This window comes from Drosophila persimilis, unplaced genomic scaffold, assembly GCF_003286085.1.
Source record: "Drosophila persimilis strain 14011-0111.01,24,50 unplaced genomic scaffold, DperRS2 tig00000829-arrow-arrow-pilon, whole genome shotgun sequence".
Taxonomy (NCBI): domain Eukaryota; kingdom Metazoa; phylum Arthropoda; class Insecta; order Diptera; family Drosophilidae; genus Drosophila; species Drosophila persimilis.
The window spans coordinates 598,823-623,565 of record NW_020825359.1 but is presented as its reverse complement, the minus strand read 5'-3'; the positions used below and the strand labels follow the sequence as shown (position 1 = coordinate 623,565).

Genomic DNA, 24,743 nt, shown 5'->3' with positions numbered 1-24,743 from the left:
AAGGGGGAGGGGAAAGGGATCATAATATCAGAAAATGTGTATAATTGTCATTCCCAGCGACACAAACACACACACAGCACCGCACTCTTCCGAAAGCTGAAAAACCCGAAATAAGAACCGCCGCACATGCCTCAATTTCCAGTCGTGCGTAACCGTAACCGTAACCCCTTCCCCTGCGCCTTACCCTTTCATAAATCAAAAATCCACACACGCGAAAACCTAAAACAAATACCAGAAACAAAAACAAAAATAATAACAAAAAGGGAAACGAAATGAAAACGAAAAGAGAAAGAGATAGAGATAGAGACGGAGTGCGAGTGGAAGGGGGAGGGGAGAGAAACGAAAAAGCACGTGGCGACGGTAGATGTAGATAAGCCTCTCACATACCCCCCCCCGCATGCGATAGAAGCTCGTGTTTGGCTTCGTGATCGCGATCGTGCTCGGGCTTCGGGCTGTGCGTGATGGAGTGTTCATGTGTGTGTGTGTGTGTGTGTATGTGTGCGTGGGAGCTTGCTGGTTCCTTTCAGTACTCCCCCTTCCCTCTTTTCTTATATTAATTCAAATTTAAATTAATTTTGCCTTTGCATCGCTTTCGTTGCAGACAAATTCCTGGGCAAGCACAATCCGGCCCACCGCAACAGCACCAGCAGTGAGACAGCTAGCGAGGACATCTGCTCCAGCCGCGAGCAGATCCACAAGCCCAAGGGCGGCCACAGCAATGCCCCAAACGGTGGCAGCAATAGCAACAAGTCGCACTCGAAGCGCCAGCAGAAGCAGCAGCAGCAGCAGGACCAGCAGCAGACCCAGAATGGACACGGCAAGGCAGCAGCCGCTGCAGGTGCAGCTGGGTTCCACAAGGCCAAGCAGCAGGCAGGTGGAAAGTGGCGCCAGCAGCAGCAGCAGCAGCAGCCCCAGCAGCAGTCGCAACAGTTGCAACAGCAGAAGCGTGGCAGCAACAACAAGAAGCAGCAGCAGGGCAACAGCAAGTGGGGCAACAACAGCAACAGCAACGGTGGTGGTGGCAGGAACAACTGCCACAGCAACATGAGCAAATCGAACGGCAACAACAATCGCAATGTGGCCAAGAACCTGGCCAATTCCTGTGGCAGCAGCAGCTTCTCGTCCTCCTCGTCGGCCCTAAGCTCCTCTGCTGGCAGCTCGCCGAACAGCTCCCCGTACGCCAATGGCAACCGCAAGCAAGGTGGCAGTGGCGGCGATCAGTGGCGCCACTGCAAGAATATCCTGCAGCAGGGCAAGGTGAACGTGAACTTCCTGGTGCCGCCGCTGCGCCAGCGCGAGCAATTGAAAATGGACGACGAGGAGGTGATCAAGCGCCTGCGCCCCCATTTGGTTGACCGCCACCTGCTGCGGGTGTACGGCTTCCCCGTCGACAGCGTGGTGCACGAGGGCGCCGTCGAGATCTTCAAGTGCATGCCGAACATGAATATGGCCGCCGCTCGCGTGATGTCCCTGACTCTGGAGCGGGAAATGCTGTACCGCGAACAGGGGCCGCCACCCGTTATCAACTACGATGACGGCCTGCCGACGGAGGAGTCCCAACGAGCAGCTTCCGCCCTACAGATGGGCATAGGGACTGGGGCCAACCAAACCTTCACATTTTCGACAGACTCCGGCAACAGTTCGCCGAGCTCCCTGGACTCCGAGTCCGGCGAGTGGAGCGGCAGCGAGTCCTCCGAGTCGTCTGCGGGAGCTAGCAGGCCGGAGATGCAGTACTATCAGTACGCCAACAGTGTCCACGCCCATGTGGACCGCAGCCTGGCGAAGCCATGCGCCCGCTGCAAGCGCCACTTCCTGGTCGATGAGATGACCGGCGAGTATCTGACGCGCGAGGAGTGCGTCTACCACGAGGGCAAGTACAATCGCTTCTACGACGGTACCTACATTGGTCGCTGGACCTGCTGCAATGCCACCGACGAGGCAGCCGAGGGCTGCGTCCAGGGCGAGCTCCATGTGTGGACTGGCTCTGCGGTGGGCGTCAACGGACCCTACTACGACTACGTGCGCACCCAACCAGCCCCGGGGCGCTACAACATGGGGCACACACCCTCCGTGTATGCCCTCGACTGCGAGATGAGCTACACGGGCCGTGGCCTCGATGTGACCAAAGTATCGCTGGTGGCCCTCAACGGGCAGCTGGTGTACGAGCACTTTGTGCGCCCCGACTGCGACATCATTGACTACAACACACGCTACTCCGGCATCACGGAGCAGGATCTCCGCTCGGACAGTGTCAAGACCCTCGCCGAGGTGCAGCGCGACCTGCTGCAGCTGATCAACGACGACACCATTCTGATCGGCCATGCCCTGGACAACGATCTGCGCGCCTTGCGCATCGTCCACCACACACTGATCGACACCTCGATCACGTTTCCCCACGGCAGCGGATTTCCCTTCCGCCGGGCCCTGCGCCTCCTCACCAAGTTCCATCTGCACCGCGAGATCCAGTGCGGTGAGGGGACGACGGGACACAGCAGCTTCGAGGATTCGCGCGCCTGCATGGACCTCATGCTATGGCGTGTGCGTCGCGAGCTGGACCCCACATGGCGCTGGCAGGGATAGGTTCCAGGTTCGAGGAACGAGGAGCGAACATGCGCACATTGGGGACGAGTGCACATGCATATTGTTGGGCGGGTTGTTTTAGTTACATATAGTTATTATAATATTGGGATGGGTTTCTGGGCTGGGGCTTAGGCCCTGCGGTGGCTCCACGGGGGACGGGGCCCACCGCTTAGATGTATTGTATTCAAATCTCAGAAGTGTTTTCGAAACACGGCAGCGAACGGCAGCTGCCGCCGACGCTGACAGCATTGCCGACGAAATGTTTCACAAATCAAATTCAAACAAATGATCGACACAAAACGTTGTTGCATAAAATAAAGGCAAAAAACTATATTTTATTTGCTATAAAGAGAAGGATAGAACTTTAATCAACACATGTGTATAAACACATATTGTTTTTTTTTTTCTATTATTTAATTCTTTTTTTCGAACCACAAGAAAATGTACTGAAGTTTTAGCTGTGATGTTTTTTTTCACTTTCTCACATATTTACACGACAAACAAAACAAAAACAAAACAAAAACAAAAAAAAAACAAAAAAAACACCAAAAAAAATGAAAAGAAAATACAAAAAAGATATATACGTAGATTTCTAGAGAGGAAGGATAATCGAAATGCCTTTCATATTTTTTTGACCAAAACTTTCGACAAAAAATCACTCCATTTATCACGATTTACTTTTAGTTTCGTTTTCTTAACCATTATTATTTTTATAATTTTTTTTTTATATTTTATTTTATTTTTTATTCGACCAAAAGTACGAATGAAGGAAGCATCTCATATGTCAAAAAAACGCGACGGAAGGAAAGTTGAAAACTTTCAAAATTTAACTACTTTATACACTATGCATAAATGTAGGTTAGGTTCTGCCCCTGCCCGCCCGCCCCCCACCCCTCCAACAACTAAACGTAGCTCTTTAGTCTATATTTTTTGTCCCCCTTTGTTCTTTCTGTTTGTCAAGGATTACATATAAATATTTATTTAAAGATATCGCGCACACACACCCACACACACACACAAATGTTCATTGAAGATTCTTCGAGTGTATGATTTTTCACATTGAACTTCGAACTTCTCCATTTTAGGCTTAAGAGTCCCAGCAAGTAATTAAATTTGGTTCTCTGACCAAATCCAAATCCAAAAAGAAATACAAATATATCTATGACATTGAGCGATTACTCCTCTTCGCCGGTGCCCCCCCTTGGGCGTGTGTTGTGGGGTGGAGCGGAGTGGCACTCGAGGAATGCAGTTCTTTATTCCTCATTCGATTCGACAATTGATGTTCCTACTTAGAGTAGTGGCAAGAGCACGCACAGAATGCAACAATTTTAGTTTGAGTGTATTTTTAAATGCATAATTATTAAAAAGGAAAAGAAAAGGGCAGTGGAAACCGAAACGGAAAAGATACAAATGCGACTGCACTCTGCACGAAAAAGCAAAGGAATAAATTGAGCGATTTAACGATTGAACCACAATAAAAGAAACATTGATTTGTTTACAACTAAATACCACTCTAAAAGCAATTATCGTTCTTATTAAACGGGCGTGGGTTGGGCGTTCATTTTCAGAGATTTCAGGAATGGAACACAGATCTAATACGAGATCTTTGCTGGAGGAAGATTAACCTACGGCTGAATCACTTATTACTCATCATGTGAAGGGTGTATCCTATATAATATACCTAGATGATGACTACTTACTTGGCTCCCACTTTTCTTTCTACAATCTTAATTTAGCCGAATGTATGGGTATGCATTTACCTTCGACGGGCAGCAGCAGGTGGGTTTTACTATAGAGTACATACGTAATACGTATGTACTGTTTACCATTTGTCACCTTAGCCAAACGATCAAGATCAAACCCCAACCATATGTCTGTCTCTTGGCCCTGCAGTTGGAGGTCAATGCATTGCAGATGCAAACGGCGGAGGATGGGGGTTGGGTATGGGCTCGGGGCTCGGGGCTTCTGCATTTGGGATTTTCAGCCAGTTTGCGGAAGCAGCGCTGCGTTGGAGGGCTGGTGTATGATCAGCCGAGGGCATGTTTGTGCACCACTACTCGTCTCGTATACTCGGATTGTTTACCCAACTAAGTAAGCATAAAGTGCTAAAACGAGACCCAGGCACAGTCAGAGAGCCAGAGCCAGGCATCTGCGTCGCAGAAACTATCGAGGCTTACATCGTATCGTGGTGCTGTGCGGCCCAACAGCTGTTCCGTGTACGGTGTACGGAGGAGAGCATCTGATTGCCCAGATTGCAAACGGCGGCATGGCTGGCAAAGGTTATCGCCGTGTGTCTGACGTCAATTTTGCCATCTTTGGCCCTCGAATGAGTGCAAAGCGAGCCATCATCATCAGGCAACAAGCCCCACTCGTGTGTGTGTCTTCGAGGTAAAGGCGAAGAAGCAGTGAAAGTAGAAAGTGATTCAAGAGGTGGCGGCATGTTAATGGTGCTGATCCCATACCGGTGCCGATGCCGATGCCGATGCCGAGCCCGATGCTGATGCTGATGACGAAATCCGAAATGGGTTGACATACTTTAAGCAGAGCGCAGCACGCAGCACGCAGCACACCCACGGCTTTCTTCCTCTTGCCCAAAGTTTGATCAAAGCTGTGTGAATTACAGCATTGTGCTCGATTTTTAATCGATTTCATTTCTTGCCTGTCAGGGGGTAGCGGCAGAGGAATGCTTTTGCGGTTGATCCAATCCGAACGGATCTGATACGATCCGACTATCATTTGACGGATGAAGGCGATCGACTAAATATAAATTGAATGTTCGTGTTTGGCACATTTGTGCGAGAAATCGCATCAATTGTTTTAATTGTCTGGTATATAGAAAAACATTGGGATGTGTTAGCGCTACTATATACATGCACACATACCTACATATGTATGTATACCTAAATATGTGCATAGGTATACGTATAGTGTAGAATCGCTTCTGCTGGTGCTGATGCTGGTGTGTGCAGCGCACGAGAATCGAACCAAATCTATAACAAAGCATTCTGTCAGCAGCCACAGGTATTACTAGGTACTATTATGCAATCACACACACACAAACACACACAGAGCGCGAATCTGTTGGGAGAATCAATTGGTCTCCCCTTAATAATGGCATGCAAAAGCTGATTGAATTTCGATATATTCACTGATTACAGCAGAAGACATTCAAGCCGAGAGAGACCGAGAGGTGGTGCCGCATAACGCGCGACACGACACATCTTTTGATGTAGATCTTGGCTCCATCCCACACCCAAGCCTTGGGAGATCCCACAAGTATGTATGCCATGAGACACCTGTGTAGTCCCCACATTTGCCAATGAACCAATGAACCATGTGGTCAAATGATTCATCGATATATTTATGCAGATTCAACTGGTGTAATAGTCCCAATCCGTTTTAAAATTAACCAAAAAAGGCAAATCAACCGAAACCGAATCCGAGTCACCGATGATGATTCACTCGCGTCAGCATTTCTCGTAAGAAGTCGGCGTGGCGTCACAAATATATATTTATACTTATGCAAACATTTTATTTATTCGGCGTCACCTGCTGATCCCCCTCTGAGTCCCCGTTCCTGTCCTGGGGGTCTATCACAGAGATATAGAACAGAGAAATTGTAAATTAATGATTAATGTGGAGCTCGTAGGAGACATAGGGAATATTCCAGGCAACCCCATAACTATCTGACCATTCTCATATACGGGTCTGATTGGATACTCATTTCCTATAAATAAATATCGATGGAACAAATTTTTTGTTTCAGAAAGGCTCTAAGCAAACACATGACCCAGCAGACCCAGCGCAACGTTGCATTTTTCGATAAGTGCGTCACGATTAATACATAGGTGCCGCGTCGATCACCGATGACCGATAGAAGTGCATGGATTCAGAATGGAGCCATAGCCATAGCCAGAAACGGAGTCCGATACAGATACAACGAAACAGTTAAAAAAATGTCGTCATTTCATTTGGACACATCAGAGCATAAGGCGATGACGTGATGGCGCTGCTGGCACGAAACTTGGCCAAAGAATTTTGTTGGGGAGCGCGGGCTCCCCATGACATAATTACCCCAAAACGGAGCCATATGTAAGATGATACTAGTACGAGTATACCCCCCATATTTGGGAATGTGTGGAGAAGCTGCAAATTGCTTTCCATTTCCGTTGCCAGACGCATTTGGTGGCAAGCTGAATTGGCCCCCGGACTGCAATTGTTTCGCCGTCCCCGTCCCAATGGCAATTGAGAATGCGATTGGCAGTGAAAATGAAAATTCAAATGCAAATGCCTGTTGCATGTCCATTCGTTCAATTGAGCCATTCTTTAGAATCTTATATTTGAGATTTCAGCATAACCAGAAGTAAGCTCACATTTGCACGCACTGAAGTACAAGATACTTGAAGATACTTTCATATTTTATCAATCAGTTTCATTAATCAATTTCCCATTAACGATTAACGATTATCAGATTATTTTCCTTTATTTTCCGCTCACCGCTTGGATCGCATTTTGTCCGGGTCTGTACGAAATGCAGCAAGACATAAGAGAAATTTTCACTTTGGATTTGGAATTTCTTTTCGGATGCGTTTCGAGCATCATGAATCATTATTGCTGTCTCTCCCTCTCTCTCTATCTCTGTCTCTCACTTTCGCCATGTACTCGGAATGTGATTGAGGAAAGAAAGGGAAAGGCCATTGGATCCAGATACGTTCGCTCTCTCTGTGAGAGTGATGCATGATGCTTCTGATACTCTTGTTGCTATGCCATCCGTAAGCATAAGATTTTCCACCGCAGGGTAGCCAAAGCTCTGACCCCAGTTTCGTTTCATCATAGAGAACCAGAGTGCAGCGGAGAGGGAGAGAGGCACTGTACAGCAGAGCAGGCCAGAGCAGAGCAGAGCAGAGCAGAGCAGAGCAGAGCAGTGCCCTAGCCGATCGATTAGCTGAACGGTTAATTCAAGTTGAAGGCCTTTGGCGCGTCATGCGAGTGCTGCTGGTATGCTCGTGCATGTGGCTAAACAAACGCACCTTGGCGGCCAATTTCATTTGGGTTTTGTTCATTTTTCATTCTGTTGTTTCAGGCCTGCGTACGAGTATTTACCTTGCATGGCCGCAGCTTTTCGACGGCACGACACCCACACTGAGCAGAGGCAGGGGTACGCAGTACAGATACTGACACAGAAGACAGTGGCCTCCTCGGAGCCACAGACTCTGATCAGATCTGCTCTGCCTCATCCTACACGTTGGACGTCGTCGTCTGTGGATCGACAGTGCCCCTTATGACGGTTGGTGAAAGTTCAAGGCTGTTTTCCGTGGGCTTTGCAACAAGTAAACATTGAAATACAATCATGATTATGGAGAACATACCAGCACACCAGCAGATGATAAGAAACAAGTCGCAGATCCATCCCACCAAAAGTGATCTGTGGGATATCCATATCTTATCACCAGCCGATCCACAGACACCCATAGAACAGTACATTTTCTTTCTAATTAGTGCCTTATTTCGGGGCCATTAGGGGGCTCCTTTCTCTATTTTAACGTTGGGGATCAAAACAGCTGGAAACAGTTGGAAATCGCTAGACAGCAAGCCAAGCGAAAAAACTCAACAAACTGTGGCGTCGTGTAATATTTGAGGGCACAGGAAATTTCGAAAAAAAATTGATCAATATATCCTTGACTTGGAACTTCAGCCAAAACCTTTTTACGACTGTAGGCTCGACTCTAAATTTCTCATTCTTGCATAGGACTTCCTACTGACTAGAAACAAGTAATTTACAAAAAATTTCCAAAAAATTTCCAAAAGAAAATAGTTGAAAAAAAAAAACCAACTTTCGAAACGAACTACGTATTTTGACGGTAATTTCGAATCATCGCTATAAACCGAAAATGGCGATGATACTTCAGGGCCTCCAGCGCCTGACGGCTGTTAAGTTGGAGAAGTGGCAGATCGGCGTTATCTGCAGCACGCCATTCGTGATCGGGCTCATGACTATCGGAGCTAGGAAAATACTCGCCGCGAAGTCTACGCCGGCCCAGAAGCTAGCTCTGTCCAAGGAGGCCATGATCCACGCGGCGGCGGGCAAGACTTGTTATCGCAACGAGAAGTACAAGGATGCTGTGCTGTGCTACGGCAAGGCGCTCGATAAGTGCCCGAAGGACCAGCACACCAACATGGCAATGCTGCTGCATAGTCGAGCGGAGGCATATGAGATGCTGCACAAGTGGGACAAGGTTCTGGAGGACTGTACCGAGTCGTTGGCGTACTGTCCTCATTACTTCAAGGCCTACGCGCGTCGGGCCCGCGCTCACGAGGCTCTGAACAACATCACGGACAGCTTAGACGACATTACGGCTTGCTGCATCCTGGAGCTGTTCCAGAACAATCACAGCATTGTGTTTGCCGATCGCATACTCCAGCTGACGGGACGTGCAGACGCCGTTGAGGAACTGGCCAGCCGGGCACCGATTGTGCCTTCGTTGTTCTGCTTCGACTCCTACATGCGCCCGTTCTTTGCCGATCCACTGCAGACTATCAACGTGCCGCCGCGCTCCTTGGTGAAGACGCCCAACGCCTTCGTGCGCGCATACTGGGCGTTGCGCGACCGGCACTTCGACGAAATTATCCCAGCCTGCACGGAGGAAATCGAGTCCCCCGAGTCCTCCGGCTACCGGCTCGAGGCCCTGCTGATGCGCGGCACGTTCTATCTGCTTTCCAACGCGTTCAAGGAGAGCAAGCACGACTTTGGGGCCATCATCGACAACCCTAACGCCGGTGCCACACTCTGTGCGTATGCCTATATGCGTCGTGCCACTGTCAACTACTACATGAATGACAAGGCGGCTGCCGTAGCCGACTTTGATGCGGCGGAGAAGATCCAACCCTCAAACCCTGATGTGTACTTTCAGCGTGCTCTCACTCAACTGCCCCTGGATCCGGCTGAGGCGCTCACGCAGTTAAAGAAGACGGTGGCCCTGGCACCAAGGCACGCTGTGGCTGTTATCAACATGTACTATGCCGACTACCGTGCCTCCATCATCGCGGGTGCCCTCAGCAAGAAACGCATGGAGGTCGTGATGCGCAGCTTTGAGGAGACCATCATGGAGTTTCCCCATTGCGTCGAATGCTACAACTTGATGGCCCAAATGCTGGTCGACCGTCAGGACTTTCCCAAGGCCCAGGAATACTTCGTGAAGGCTCTGGAATTGGAGCCCTCCAATTCGTCCGTGATTGTGCAGCATGCGCTCATGGTCCTGCAGTGGCGTGGGGACAAGGAGATGGCTTCAGAAATGCTCAAGCAGGCAATCGCGGCTAACCCCCACTGCCAGCAGGCGTACGAGACTCTAGGCACCATCGAGGTGCAGCGGGCGCACCTAAAGGAAGCTGTTGAGCTGTTCGACCAGGCCATACGTTGCTGCAAGAGCTATGATGACCTAACGCATGCCTTTGCCCTACGCAATGCCTCCCAGGCTCAGATCAATGTCACCGAAAAACTGGGCATCGACATCAAGGGCATGAACGAATCGGTCCAACAGCACCTCTCGAGCCTCGACTAGGAGTTCTCGTTATTCGTTCGCCCAAACAATTGTTCTCTAGTTACTTATGTCCAATTATTTTTGTTATATTTTATACATACATTTGTGCAATTAAAAAGCCCGTTTCATTCGCGCCAAACCATTCCCTGGGGCCGAGCCTGGAATCGAATGCCTTTGCTAACGGAGCACTTGCCGAAAATATTTAAGGATGCACTTCATTGCATCACCGCACTCGCGACTAGCTGAAATATAATCAATATTTTACAGTGCAATTCAAAGCACGAACGAACCCGTTTATGGAACCAGCCAAACTCCCCATCCTCCTACTACTCCTCCTCCTCTTCCTGGCGGTGCAATTTGGGACCAGTCGCTGGCTAGAGAAGATTTTCGGCTGCATTCGTGTCAAAATTTGTGTGTGCATCAGGCGCGTGTTACTGTGATGGACAGGGGGCGCCATGTTGTCATACTACTTTCAAAATACATATTATAGAAAAAAAAAAAACGATGCTCGTGGGCTGTGGAATTTACGGCAATTTGTCTGGTGGCACTGCGAGCTTGTGGCTTTCTGCTTACTGCTTGTTGCCTGTTGCCTGATGCCTATTGCATGTTGCATGACAACAATGTATCATATTTTTTCGGTTCGTTCATTACATGACGTGGGCGGCTCTGCATTTCCTCAACGACTGAACACTGACGATCTCAACCCGGAAAAGGAAAGCGCAGTTCATGATTGCTACGAGTACTCGTATGATTGAGTAATTATGGTGTTGGCGGCGATACCAAATAGAGGTAGCCAAGGAAGGAGGGTCCGCTTGGCATAATTAATGTGGTCTTTTAAATTTCAACTAGGGTTTAACCACAGCATAGAATTGTATCATTTTCAATTGGAAGCGTAGTTTCATAGTTTTAATTGCTATTGCACCAGCAGGTAAATGTAAATAGTTGCCAAAAGTGGCGACCGTGGGTTACACATGATTATTTATCTGATCGATTTAGATATATGTATATGCGTATGTGTGTATATGTGTGTGTATATGCATATAGGATTGTATGCGTACTCAATTTAAGGCTTAGTCGTGAAAAGTTCTTTCTATATACATAAGATGTGGGTTAACTTGCAACTACTCGTAACTTTGGTGATTAATGCGAATTTATAAAAAAAAACCATAATGATAACAAGAAAAAGAAATGAAGACAGCCAGAACTGGCATTGAAACACGTTAACTAGAGCGCGAGGCACGTAAGCGATTTATCCTCAGTAGCAGCAGAGTCCCGTATGCGACTCCTAGAACAAGCGCAATTTGGAAGACTTGACTTGGCCTGAGAATGACGAATGACGAATGACGAATGTTGCTCGTCCACCCTCTAGCTAATCGCTGGTCGGGACAGATGTGTGCTGCTTGTAAATGACGCCAGTAATCTCCCCATTCCTCTGGATGACGCAGCGCCTGTTCCACGGGGACGGGGGAGAAGTCGGTTAAGTGCCAGAGGCAAGGGGTCAATCACTTACCTATTTCCACTGTATAGGCAGATGGTTGGATGACGTGCCTCTGGTTGAGCCACCGCATTCCTTGGCTCCAGACCCGCCACCTGATCAGATATGGCCATGCCGATGCCAGAGACATTCGGGTTTATATCGCCTTTGGCTGCAAGGCATTGCTCGTTATTGGCCTAGCACAACTATTTTCACATGCTCATCCATTGGGGATATCTACTCACCGCCCAAGCAGAGCCCTTGACGATTCGCCAGCAGAGCGCCCACCGTGTCCGGTTGTGTGACGCTGCAAAAGTGGGTTTTTAATACGTTATTGGTATTATCGAGATGCCATACATATCGCTCAAGACTTTCTCCAGTTGGGTCTCCATGGGCTACACTTAAATTTTACGTTTTTGGCGAAATTAATTACAAAAAAACAAAGCAAAAACCAAAACAATGATTGGGATAGTGTGACCGCGGACTTATTGATAAGATATACGGTCTGACCCTCAAAAATATACCAAAATATTCCGTCTCATTAAATATACCTTTAAAAATTAAATTTAGTAGATAAAATTGATCAAATATACCATTATATTCCGATATACCGTAAATATACCTTCAACTCAATTTCAACGTAAAAAAACAGTATATAATACACCGTAGATGAAAGGGGTATGGACAATTGGAAAAACGGCCGAGAAAATGCAACGCACGCAAGTTAAAATTCACCCTTTTGCCTAACATACCATGGAGGGAAGGTTATACAATATCCCCGCTAGGAAATTTTACAGAAAAAAGAAGGCACGGTAAAATCTACCTCATTTGCCTAATATACCATGAAGCCAAAAATAGGTCCGCCCACATGGCATATTGTTGATCAAAAATAGCGAGGTGAGGTTCGTACGAGCCTGGCCATTTCCCTTGGCTGTTTTTGCCTGTTGTCCATATCTAATCATATATGAAAAATGTTTGATCTTTATGTCAGTTTGTTCACGAATTGGCATTCGATGTGCGCTGGGACATCTTAATGACGTCTTAAAAGTACTACAAAATAATAAAAATATCGATTAGCAACAAATATTAGGGGATTAGGGGACAAATATCGAACGCAACTTCAACGACTCGTCGTCTCCTCTCCAGTGGTACGCGGATAAGTGGGAGCACAAAATACATACCTTACCATACCTAAGTATGACCCTGCAGCTTCAGTCTGGTGTGACCATCAATTATCGATAAGGAAGACGCAGAAGGGAAGGCAACAAAAACAGAGAAACAAAACCCGTCGCGAGCAGCAGGAGCAGTGCACACTCCATACACATTCACAATAAAGAGATCAAGAATCGGCAACAGGATGAACAACGGCTTCAGCACCGGTGAGGAGGACTCCCGTGGCCACGCAGACCAGACCTGCTGCCTGATTGACGACATGGAAAGGTGTCGCAATCAGGCCGGCTACGCCAGCTACAGCAAACGCATCCAGAAGACTGTGGCCCAGAAGCGCCTGAGGCTGAGCAGTGACCCAAGTGCCCAGCACATCTACATCTGTGACCACCACAAGGAGCGCATACAGTCGGTACGGACCAAGCGACGACGCAAGGACAGCGAAGACGATAGCAATGAGACGGACACTGATTTGCACGAGTTTCCTGATCTCTACCAGCTGAGCGTTAGCACACTGCGTCGCTATAAGCGCCACTTTAAGGTCCAGACACGGCAGGGCATGAAGCGGGCACAATTGGCAGATGTAAGTCGAGATCTAATGAAAGTGTTTTGTTGAATTTTACTAGATATATTGTGTTCTATTTCCTTTCCTATGTGTGTGCAGACCATCATGAAACATTTCAAGACAATACCCATCAAGGAAAAGGAGATAATCACGTTTTTTGTGTATATGGTGAAAATGGGGACAAATAAGTTGGATCAAAAGAATGGCATTGGCAATGATACCACCTAAATTGGATGTAAAGGACACAAGGGGAGGGAGGATGCTACAGCTGCCGGCTCTTAAAGCAAGCTAGCTATCTCCCTTCCACAACATCCAAACACACCCACACATATACAGACAGCACACATACACATTGTTGCTGCGTTTGCTTTCGTCATCATTCGTTCTCCTGACGTCAGCATTGTTCACTTCTAATAGCAATAATGTCCCACAATCCTGTACTGTGCCCATGCCTACCAGCAATCTTCCTACATCCCAACAAAAATCAGAAGATAAATATACATCTAATTGTAGAATAAAGAATGTAATATAAATTTACATCTAAAGAAATTAAGTAAACAAGCAAACAGCAACTGGTGCTCCCAAAACAAGAATTATATGATGTATGTATTGTAGTTTAAAGCCAAGAAAGGAGAGGAGATTGGTAATCGCGAAAGAAGAATAATTAACACTAAGATGAATGAATTTTTACAACTTTATTGTAGCATTTGTCCGTTGTTAATAGCTCTTTATATACATAATAGATATACCTAAAATCTAAAACATTAAACCAACGCACGAATAAACCATGTACATTTTACAAAAACAAACAGCAAAACCAATTGAACGAAACGGAAATCAAAAAGCGAACTCTTATTCCATGATTTCCGTGGTCAGCGACAAGCACGAATTGTGTTCACTTTTAAGCGTTAAGCCGGGGCTGGCCCACCTTGGAAAGAAGTTAAATCAATCCTATAGTCGAAATAAGTGAAACGAATTAGTTTTCTTTTAATTGAAGTTCGTTCTACTGGTTGTATGTCTTGCAATACTCGAACAGACAACCGCGATCTTCTGCCTGGGGCTGTGGCTTCCCCTGCCCCACCACGTAATGCTAGTTTAAGCTTAAATAAGATGTATATCAGTGGGCGCTGACAAACTGAACGAATTGTGTTAAGGTCTAGACTGATTTTAGCCATACAATTATTAAGCTTAAGTAAACATTAATGGAAAGCCTGTCTAACCTATTAATTTATAGATTTATTATACATAAATTGTTTACAAATAGATGACTTGCTTCGCTTTCCTTTTCCTCCGTACCGCCCTAGAAACCATTCCTTTTTTAGGAGGAACTCTGTTACTGCTTCTTTTTGTTGCCCTTGTTGCGCTTACGCTTGGGTTTGCCAGGGCTCTGCTTTGTCGGATCTATTGTGGGTTCAGGCTCCTGCGGCAGCCAGCCGCTGTCGTCCATGGGTAGTTCTGAATAAAAGGAGACGCATGGGCAGAGGAACAAGGAACATTATTCAGGCAGGACTTACCCTCTTCCTGTGCTGGTTGATCGCTTTCGACGTTCTCGACGTTATCGGCGTTCTCCCCTTCGTCTGCTTCGAGCTTTGGATTCGGCTTGGCCTCCACTTCTAAATCCATGTCCTCTGTTTTATACTGCTGCTGTTTTTGATCCCCCTTCATGAGAGTCTTGAAGCTCAGCTTCTGTGACGAGTTTTCCATTAAACCCAGCATGCCAGTGTTTTTCTTAGTGCCCTCTAAACATTGCTGCTCATCCTGATCCAAGGCCTTTCGGACGAATGTAACCATGGCCTTGCACCGATTCGCAGCACTCCGGGCACATTGCATGATGGTGCGAACATCAGTTGGGACAGTGCCGCCAGCATTGAGGGTGCACAGCTCCTGGTAGGAGTTAAAGCTCAAAATAATAGTCGAATCGGCGGTATTCTCCTCCAGTAGCGTCGGGTCTACAAAGGGCTGAAAGTTGCTTGTGTAGATGCAGTAGGTGACGCTCACAGGATAGTGCAGAAAGAGCAGGGGTATCATATCGCGCTCCTTCTCCGTGTAGGTGCGAAGCTCACCATCGGTAAAAGTCACGTCTGGACGGCGAAAGTGCATAAGGGCAGCCAAAACGGCAACAGTGCTGGCATCTACAAAGAAAGCAAACGTTAGACGGTCGAAGGTATTCTCTATGACACTCGTCAAGCTTACCATACAGATTTCCATCGTGATTGAGAACATTGACGTCTACACGGATGCACCAGACATGCAGCTCGGAGGCCACACACAGAGACTCCAGATCCACACAACGTGAGGTGCGGAATGTCCGCTCCAGCAGCGAATTAAGCGTGAGCGAGCGCTTATCGTGCGTCTTCTGTACCGAGTCTAGGTAGGAAACGCCTGCCAGTGTTACATACAGCTGGAGCTTGCCCTCGTTCGGCCTGGACGTGGTCGGTGTGCCCATGTCGCAAGTCACCTGAGCCATTACCTTGGTATCGCCAAGCGACACGACCACCGAGCCATATTCCCCACCGAAGGTTAGTTGGACATCGCGGCTTTCGCCGGACTTGCGGCCATCGAGGCGTTGGCTCTGCTTCACCGCCTGTTGAATGAATTTACGTTCGGTCTTTGTTTTACCCGGCTCGAAAAAGCCTGTGTTCATAAACATTTTAGTTCTTGTTGATTTTTGCTCTGTTTTGGATTTGATACTGGTACGGCCGGCTTTTAAAAACGTGCAGAGATTCTGCAGAGCTGCCACCTAGTTCGATAAAATATCGACACTAAACTAGTTCATTTAAACTGGAACTATTGATCTACGAAATAATTAATGGCTGCGTTCAGTATGAACTTACAAAGTTTTAGGAATTTGAAAAATGCATGAGTTTTGTACATACATTTCTGATAAATAATGTGAAATTTTATAAAATGTATCTCTCAACAGTTCCTCTAAGCGAAAAATCATGTGGGAGAATTTTTCTTCTCTTGGCGGTCGTTTTTCCATCGTAACTTAACATAAGAGAATAATTTAACTGAATTCGCTGAAAAGAAAGGCATATAGAACCATAGAAATTTATAATATCTTAGTTCAGGGATGGGATCTAGAACTAACTGACTCGTCTAAATCGAACTAGAATGCCAACTCTGGTGAAAATATCTTGAATCAGTAGTCCGGCAGCACTGACAGCAGAGTCTCAATTCTTTTTTGAGGTGATTTACTATTCACACTCGTTTCGATGTCGAATAACACAAATACATTTTAACAAACAAATATACAAAGGCGATATACGGCACGACATCTAGTGGCGGATTGGAGGCAGTGCATCCAAGTGCGCATTCAAGTGCCCGAAGCCTGCAGTCAAGAGTGGACAATCCTCTACACACCCACACATAGAGGCAAGACTGCGTGTGTGTGAGGCGTGTGTGCTTCTGTGCGAGCATATCTCGCTCATGTGTGTGTGGTTAGTGCGTACTGTCGTCGTAGCAGAAGAGGAAGCAGCAGAAAGGAGCAGCAGACAGAAGACGCAAGTCGCGATTCCCTAGTCGCGGAGTCCAGGGCAGTAGCCGTAACTGTGACAGAAGAAAAAAACCAGCGCAGCAAAAACCACATACAACCCACACAGAAACTAACATACACACAAAAACAGTCAAAAATGCAACAGCAGCAGGAATCGGGCGGCGAGGAAAGCTGGCTCGAGGAGCAGTGTCACCATGAAATTGACGGCCAGCATGATGAATTCGAACGGGAGTATGTGCGTCAGCGTGACAACAATTTAGGCACCGTCTGGGGAGCATTCCAGGATTCGGCCACCGCTGTGGCCCAGCTCTATCGCGGTAAGTGCCGGGGAACTGGGGAACAGAACTTTGGTAACAGGGGCGTAGTACAGGCTTTCACGGTCCCCTGCAATAGAAGGATAAGCGGTGTAGCGGCGAGAGAAGGAAGCTGGGGTAAATCGCATTTCCATGGTTCAGTTTTTTTTTTTTTTTTTTTTGTGTTGGTTCTTTGTGTCTGAGTGTGTGTGTGTGTGTAAAAATAGTTTTGGGCGAGGTATTAATAGCCCAGCGCTGAAGGAAGAAGCAGCACCATCCCGGCTTTCATTTACCTTCTGCACCCGGCCCTGATCCTTTCATTAGATAAATTCTTCTCTAATTTCATAGCCTTTTCGTAATGAGCTCGCAGCTCCTTTTTTCCTGCACTATCTACGCATTATCAAAATGCAGAAAGGGCTTTGGCTTGTATTGGGTATGGGGAGAGTGGAGGCACGGTCAGAGCATTGCAATAGAATAGAGAGAGTGAGAGAGTCGGTGGCAGAGCCCCAGAGGGCGAGCGAGCGAGGGAGCGAGAGATGTAGAAGCCAAGTGCAATGGCAGCGCAGTTGGCAGCGACAGCAGCTGTGTAGAGAGGCAGAGGCGTCGCGTCTAGGAATTACATGTATATTTTGCTGATTCTAGTTATTTGTGTGCTTCTTTTTGTTGTTGCTCCGATATCCATTAATCAACATGTGCGTGCATCGTATGTACACACACGCACACACACACCTGAAACACACATCGCTGCGTCACAACAAAAACAATGACCAAACAGCTGTTTTGCTTTCGTCATTCTTTTAGTGGAGATGGGGGGGATGGCGAAAAATTAAAGAATGAAAATAGTAATGACGGCGCAGCCCCAAAACCGGAAGCTGAAAGCTGAATATGCTTTGCCTTCTATTGCTTCTTCTTTCTCCTCATCTGCTTCTCTTCTATCCGGCAAGTCGCTGTCGCAGCATCTTGTTCTTTTTATTTTATTGCAAATTATTTTGGGTTATGACTGAGTGTGGCTAGTGCCATCCCGCTTCCACTTTAGTTTGCTGCAGGCTCTTCTTCTCGGGTCGATAACGGCACAAGGGAGGTCGGTCTACAGCCACTCTCACTCTCCCTCTCTCTTTCTATGCCGTCGTCCTGTATTCTCCGTGTGCAGCAGGTGTGCAAAGAGGAGACACTGCAAAAAGAACAGCTAGATACCAGAGTGGGAGTGAGAGAGGGACAGCAGGAAGATTGATCTTCAATGGCCGACAGGTCGGACATGTTTATTTTATTTTATTTTTGTTGACAAGAGAGGAAATTGAGTTTTCTAGGCTTCCACTTCCAACACTTCTACCACTAACAACTATCTCACATTCCATCCTTTTTTTCCGACAGAGCGCTCATCGAACGCATTTTCCTCAGACACAGGAGCCCTTTGGCTGCCCTTCCAGACCGCAGCTGGCACTGTGACAACACTTTACAAAGGTATACGATATACATATTGATTCCCCTTCAATGGTAACCATAACCATACCCAATTAATGCACTTTCCAGAATCATGTGATGGTCTCAAGCGCACTAGCGATGCTGCTGTACAGTGCGGATATCAACGCCGCACACGGGAGCTAGCAGATTGGGCGCGCAGCAAAAAACGGCGTATGATACGCCGGGAGGATCTATTGGCCTATCTAGCCGGAAAACCGATGCCGCCATATAACACAAATCCACATGCCAATCGTCGGTGAGTCCCCCGGCAGCAGGTTCCAGGGCAGTCACCCTTTTATATCTTAACCAAATCCCTCTCTCGATGTCTCCGTAGGTCACCAAAACCAGAGCATAACCACGGCGGTGGCGGCGGACATTTTTCGACCAGCGGAGGACCAGGCTCTGGCCTGGGCTTTCTCGGATCTGGCCTGGACCTGCCCGGTGGCCCACTGACAGGAGCTTCGGGACAGCCATCGCATTTGTTGTCGCCAGCTGTCGTACAGGGTGGTGGTGGCGGTGCCCCGGGGGCTGGCATCGGCGATGATTTGCACACCTTCAAGGAGGCTTTGGTTTTGCGCCCACGGTTAGTCCAAGCATTTGGATTGTGCATATCTTCCCTAATCTCTTGATTGTTCTAATTTCAGTGGGCCGGAACTATTTGCATTTGTTGCCAATGAAATAGCGCGTCACTGCAAGCGTCCCGGCAGTCCCATCGACGATAAAATGGATATATGCCACTATAGCAGTAAACGACAGCGCTTCATGTAATCCCATCGTCCAACAAGCCATTATCTACCCCAAAATAACACACACCACAACCATCCCCCGCAACTCACCTTTAAAGTCGTGATCAGGCAGTGTAGTAGAATCGGCACTATTTTCGGATAGAAATAATCTTTCGAGAGAAGCAAGACAGAAGAGGACGCGTTCTGAAAGCACAGACGTCAAATGTACAATTTTTGCCTTTTTTTCAAATCTTTTTGCAATGGCCTTCGCCCCACACCCACACACACTTTAACCAACTTTTGCATGTATGTGCAGACACTTACATGAGTTTAATCTAGGTTTTAGTTGCTAGTTCTAAAAAAATTCGGTCAACAATTACGATTCACGACGACGAAGCGGTGCAATAGAGTTTTTGGATTTTGGTCGAACAGCTATTGGAAAATTAATTGATTAAGATGAAATATTTTTCTGGGCCAACTGTGTGTCCAATATATAGACTTAGAGTTAAGCAAACAGATATTCGAGGAGGAGAAGAGCAGGTAGTCGCAGGCAGGACTTTAGTTAATGTATTATACAATACTTTTAGCGTGGAAATGCAGCTGTGTAAATATCGTAACTAGATACAGAAGCCGAAAGTATAGCAGGGCAGTGCAGAACCAGAACATCAAGATCCCCCAATCAGTTCTATATATATATAGTAATAATGTATGCGACTTAAGTGAAAAATTTTATTAGCCGATTATATATTTTATATAAATCATATATGTTTTTTTTGTTTTTTTGCTTGTTCGTATAGGAAATCGCCCACTCAGCCACATTCTCCCCCCTCCTAGACCACATCTCCGCTAAAGGAAGGATCTCCACGCCAGTTCTCTGGGTCGGCGTGGTGTCTCTGCCCCAAGCCACAAAAAAAGCTAAATTCCACCTAAACTGAAATTTAAATAAAAAAAAAACAACAAAAAACGCTACAACAAGCATTACTTATGCGCATGGAAGGCACATATACTAAAAAATCAGGCAGAATATGATATATAGAATCTGTGTGTTGGTGGTTAGTAGCCCCGCAAGTTTCTAGCTAGCCAGGTTATACATCTATTAATACGTATGTACGTACATATAGCTATGTATGTGAATAGGAAACGATGTTGTAACACACACACACACAATGCTGTTCTATTCAGAATATGTAACACACACAAACACACACACACAAATTACTAAGCGAAACAACAAAATGGGAAAGGCGAAGAGAAAGGAGGAAGGAGGAGTATCAGAGAGATGATGGCAAAGTCAAGCGGAAGCTGATGTCCTAAGAGAATAATGAAATGTAATTATATGTACTAAAATTTAAACAACTTAACAATTACAAAACAAAACAAGCAAAAAAAATTTAAAAAAACGAAAGCAAAAAACCATAAAAAAAATACAGCGTGACCGGAAGCAAAAATTATAAGTTAAATAAAAACCATATGAAAAAAAGAAAAAAGTTTAATGGAAAATTAGTGATATTTATTGGCGTGGACAATCAAAGGCTATAAAACAGTCCACGAGGCACAAAAAGCTTCGTCGACAAAGTCTTGGGCAGCTCAGTCGGTCCCCAAAATCCAACAACGGTCCAAGGAATCCGACACCAGAATACGCAGTCGGTCCCAAGAAAGCAAAAAAGAAAATGTTACAATCGTTACAAAGAGTCGTCCATCCAGGAGGAAGAGGTGGCTCCTAGAAGGAAGCAGCAGACCAGCGAAACCAGCCTGAAATTGTATTTGGAAAGAATGCTTGGAATGAAAACTGCATTAATTGTACATTGAAATTGCTATGCGTTTTTGTTTGTATTTATTTCGTATTTCATTAATATTAGTTGCATTTTGTATATATCATGTGTGTGTATATTTATACATATCATTTTTTTAACTTTATTTTTTCGTATGTTCATTTTTTGTAGACTGCTCAAAGCTGGCAAATAATGTATGTAGTGAGGGTATTGAAGTTTCTCTCGATTGAGCTACAAAAATGAAACACGAGAGCCCCCCAACGTATATCCATAATGATACAGTGCGTTTCACAGTTGCAAGGCGGGGTTGAGTGATTGTAGAGCAGAACTTCGTTGCTTTGCCAGCTGCTAGGGGGTGCCCTGAAAGAGCTTTTGTACAAATTAATATCCACATACAAATTGAACTAAATTCTTGCAATTTTCCCTTTCTATTTTGGTTATTAGTTACACATTTATCACCATGTTGAGACAAATCCTTGGTTAGTTACTATTAAATCAGGTGTTTTCTAGCCCTCGAAAGTCGGTTAAGATTCTGTACTAATTTTCACAATTAAAGGTCTATTTTTAAATTGAAAGAAATCGTTAATGGGTAAGAATATAGTTAGTCATCAGTTGAAAGAGATCCAGGACTCGATTACTGCCTTCGAATGGGCCAGATTCTATTGTAAAAATGTGTTGGGTCTGTCAATTGGAACCTTTCAGAGCATATATTTATCTATCAAATATCTTCTATTCGATTATACCTATTATTGTGATTAATTTTGGAGATATCTAATAGATTCTGCTTAAGAAGTATCGATTCATCTGGAGGATCTGCTCTCACTCTCCGTCTGGTCCATGCCAGTCCAGCGAAAAGTGAAACACACTGTATGCCCTGAAGTCGTTTTGTTTAATACCCTACCCAGTCGATAGAGCGAGCGATGAAATTGTGTGCCAGCTGCAGCTCTAAGTATACACATGAATGGAACAAATATATATAACTATTTTTTATGTATTCATTAGTTTTTGTTTAGTTCATGCACATTTTTGTTTTTTGTTTTTGTTCAACAACAGCAACAGAAACAATAAGGAGCAGCAGCAGGGGGCGATGTTGCTCCTAAACATACACATAGTAATCTACGATATTGTTTTGGACTGCGGGCTAATGGGTTAGGTTCGGTTCAGAATTAGCAAGAACGTGGGGAGGGGCGGGGTCAAACAATTAAACTACGGAATAAGTATACATAGAGCAGGATCGGGGGGCAAACAGTTTAACTATTGAATTTATATTTAGCAAGATCTCGTTCAATATTTATCGATCGTAGTTGCATGTACATATGTTTGTATACTCATTCGTTTTTTGTTGGTTTCTTTTGTGTAATGTACTAAATACATTGCGTGGTTTATTTAAATACATATGGATATCTTTCATCATACTGTATGTGTATATATATATAGTATATATATATATATATATATAATTCATTTGATTTACTTAATTGCTATGCGTGTGTGCCGTTTTTTAAACAAAAATATAATAAAATATAAGACCCTCGTGTTGTCGGGGCTGGATTGTGGAACGGGAAGGAACAAGGTGGTCAAGACTGTTGCGTGGGGGCGATAGATAGTGTAACAATAAACTAAAATTGGTATGGTATGTAATGCCGTCCTATAACGATACGATACTTTCTTTTGTTTAGTTGCTTGCTCATCTGCGGAATGTCCTTGCATGCACATGTGACTGTGACTGTGACTGGTGTAAGTACTCAACAATTTGAATAACTTTCCACTTTAGTTTTTTTTTTTGCATGTTTCATGTTGCGTGCCTATAAAATTGGTTTAAAGTTTTAACTTAATTCGCTTTTGCGTCCAACAAATTACACTTTCCGAATATTCACTTCCATTACAATTATTACGAATTATCATGCTTCCTTCAAACAATTCCTTTACACAATTAACAACCAGGCTAAATAGTTTTGCTACCAAAATCCCCTCCCTATCTATCTACACCATTCAGAGGGAGACGGGTAGAGAGCCCCCCTCCAGTGTGAGAGAGGAGTGGCAGAGAGGGGAAACTAATACACAATTTCCATTAATTAATATATATATAAAAAAGGCTTTAACTTTAACGTTTTTCTCTTGCGCTGAATGCCTCGGTTCAATTTCCCTTCTTGGTCGTCGTCGTCGTCCCCATTGCCAAAAAGAAAAAAAAAAAAAAATAGTCCAAGTAATGAATGTCCCCAACAAATGATAGTAGGTGATAATATAAAGCGCTGAAGAAGATCCTATGACAGAAGAAAGGAGGTCGGTCGCAACAGCAGCAGCATGCAGCAGGAGGATTAGAACTGCAGCCTAGAACTGCACCCAGTTGGCATTTGCTGAGTTCTGTTGTCCTTGATTGCCCCTGGAACGGAACAACGAAATGCCATTAGGGATGATTGGGAAGCAGCTACAGGAGACACGAGACTCACCCGGCTGATGCATAGTCGGTCCACTCGGAGCCGCCGCCGGATGGTCTGTGGGCTGGCGAGACGCCAGGGCTTGTCCGAACCGTCGCCCCTGGAGAAGCCGCTGCGGCTGGTGGTGGCGCTATCTTGCCCAGGCCACCGGGCGGCGGTGGCAGTACGCCGCTGTTACCCTTGTTTTTGCCAGTCCGGGACGGACCGTCGGAGCCGTCCTTTTTCTATACAAAATAAAACAGCGCATACATGAGTGGAAAGTCCTAATCGGCTGTTAAGGAGCATAGGAGCCTACCGTTATCCTCATATTAATCTTGATAGTTTCCCCCTCCTTGAAGCCCAGATCCAGCTCCTGCTTGGGCTCGGTCTTCTCCTTTTCGATCTGCTCTTGGTTCTTCACCCACTTAAAGTGATCCTGCAGCGCCACATTCAGATCAAAGGAGTCCGAACGATCGCCAAAGCCCAGGCCCAAAAAGGCAGACCTTCCATTGTCGTCCTGGACGCGTATGACGAAATAACGGGAACTGTCGGAGACTGCTTCGATGGCCACGCCGGGATATGTATCGATGGGGCAATTGGCGAATAGGGCGCCGCTGGTCTTATCCTCCAGCTTCAAGATGCAGGCAGTGCCCTTCGCCACAAGTCGCATCCTCCCTGTCCAGGTGGGTTCCTTTAGGTTCCAGTCGGCGGCCCTGCAAACAAGAGATGGGAAAATTCAGATGGAAATCAGTGAGCAACAAAGAAATCAGCAGCCGCGGCAGCAGCAGCAGCACACACGCAAATGATGGAGCTTTTTTCGGATGGGAAAGGGAGAGGAGGGGGGGCCGCATACGTGTAAGGGAAAATGTACAGTAATTAAGCAAAAAGCATAGAGCAGCTGTAAAAAATCAATTGGAAATGAACTTCAAAAGAGAAGAACAGCAACAGCAACAACAACAAGCATAATTTATGCATTCTCACGCAGCACACACACACAGACACCCATACACATGTAGACATGTCCCAGATGTGGGGGCGTCTTTTTGAGTGCAGGGGAAAAACTTTCAAATTAGAATAAAACACAGTAAAAGCAAAAGAAAAAAGCAGAAGTCACTTTTCCTTCCTATTTTTGTTGCCTTGACTCACCTATAGCCTCGATTGCTCGCCCGCGGTGGTATTTTATATATAAAAACCTCCGGTTTGACAATCAGCACGCTCTCGTATTCCATGGTTTTTGTTTAAAAACTTCACTGTT

General features: G+C 45.8%; 7 protein-coding genes across 8 annotated transcripts in view; 4 read left to right on the top strand and 3 right to left on the bottom strand.

The window, feature by feature from the left end:
• The window catches only part of LOC6600029 (serine/threonine-protein kinase pakD), a 32,083-nt gene extending 29,006 nt beyond the window's left edge, over positions 1–3,077 (top strand). Inside the window, exons 3-4 of the mRNA XM_026993438.1 lie at positions 602–936; positions 979–3,077. Coding sequence (XP_026849239.1) covers positions 602–936; positions 979–2,580 — 1,937 coding nt within the window. The 3' untranslated portion in view covers positions 2,581–3,077. The remainder of the gene's footprint in view (positions 1–601; positions 937–978) is intronic.
• A 5,394-nt stretch (positions 3,078–8,471) lies between these two features.
• LOC6600028 (mitochondrial import receptor subunit TOM70) lies at positions 8,472–10,139 on the top strand. Its single transcript, XM_026993437.1, has one exon. The coding sequence runs from the start codon at positions 8,472–8,474 to the stop codon at positions 10,137–10,139; it is 1,668 nt and encodes a 555-aa protein (XP_026849238.1).
• An 856-nt stretch (positions 10,140–10,995) lies between these two features.
• Positions 10,996–12,035, bottom strand: LOC6600027. The gene is made up of 4 exons (XM_002025070.2): positions 11,950–12,035; positions 11,838–11,899; positions 11,629–11,764; positions 10,996–11,566 (listed from the first exon to the last, which is right to left on the bottom strand). Exons 1-4 carry the CDS (start codon positions 11,982–11,984, stop codon positions 11,488–11,490), a joined length of 312 nt encoding a protein of 103 aa, XP_002025106.1. The 5' UTR covers positions 11,985–12,035; the 3' UTR covers positions 10,996–11,487.
• Positions 12,036–12,728: 693 nt separating this feature from the next.
• LOC6600026 (histone deacetylase complex subunit SAP30 homolog) lies at positions 12,729–14,133 on the top strand. Its single transcript, XM_026993410.1, has 2 exons — positions 12,729–13,342; positions 13,424–14,133. The coding sequence occupies exons 1-2, from the start codon at positions 12,950–12,952 to the stop codon at positions 13,550–13,552; spliced, it is 522 nt and encodes a 173-aa protein (XP_026849211.1). The 5' UTR covers positions 12,729–12,949; the 3' UTR covers positions 13,553–14,133.
• Positions 14,134–14,281: 148 nt separating this feature from the next.
• Positions 14,282–16,024, bottom strand: LOC6600025 (exosome complex component rrp45). Its single transcript, XM_002025068.2, has 3 exons — positions 15,518–16,024; positions 14,839–15,456; positions 14,282–14,779 (listed from the first exon to the last, which is right to left on the bottom strand). The coding sequence occupies exons 1-3, from the start codon at positions 15,972–15,974 to the stop codon at positions 14,658–14,660; spliced, it is 1,197 nt and encodes a 398-aa protein (XP_002025104.1). The 5' UTR covers positions 15,975–16,024; the 3' UTR covers positions 14,282–14,657.
• A 506-nt stretch (positions 16,025–16,530) lies between these two features.
• Positions 16,531–20,760, top strand: LOC6600024 (UPF0472 protein C16orf72). 2 transcript variants are annotated; one of them, XM_026993323.1, is made up of 6 exons: positions 16,531–17,137; positions 18,485–18,574; positions 18,644–18,830; positions 18,909–19,157; positions 19,219–19,338; positions 20,097–20,760. In XM_026993323.1, the coding sequence occupies exons 1-6, from the start codon at positions 16,957–16,959 to the stop codon at positions 20,131–20,133; spliced, it is 864 nt and encodes a 287-aa protein (XP_026849124.1). In that variant the 5' UTR covers positions 16,531–16,956; the 3' UTR covers positions 20,134–20,760. The 2 variants fall into 2 exon arrangements, with proteins under 2 accessions (XP_026849124.1, XP_026849126.1); XM_026993325.1 differs by lacking the exon at positions 20,097–20,760 and having other exon boundaries at positions 16,532–17,137; positions 19,219–19,405.
• A 2,173-nt stretch (positions 20,761–22,933) lies between these two features.
• LOC6600023 (NECAP-like protein CG9132) lies at positions 22,934–24,732 on the bottom strand. Its single transcript, XM_002025066.2, has 4 exons — positions 24,635–24,732; positions 23,805–24,201; positions 23,522–23,733; positions 22,934–23,454 (listed from the first exon to the last, which is right to left on the bottom strand). The coding sequence occupies exons 1-4, from the start codon at positions 24,715–24,717 to the stop codon at positions 23,403–23,405; spliced, it is 744 nt and encodes a 247-aa protein (XP_002025102.1). The 5' UTR covers positions 24,718–24,732; the 3' UTR covers positions 22,934–23,402.
• Between the last annotated feature and the right edge of the window lie 11 nt (positions 24,733–24,743).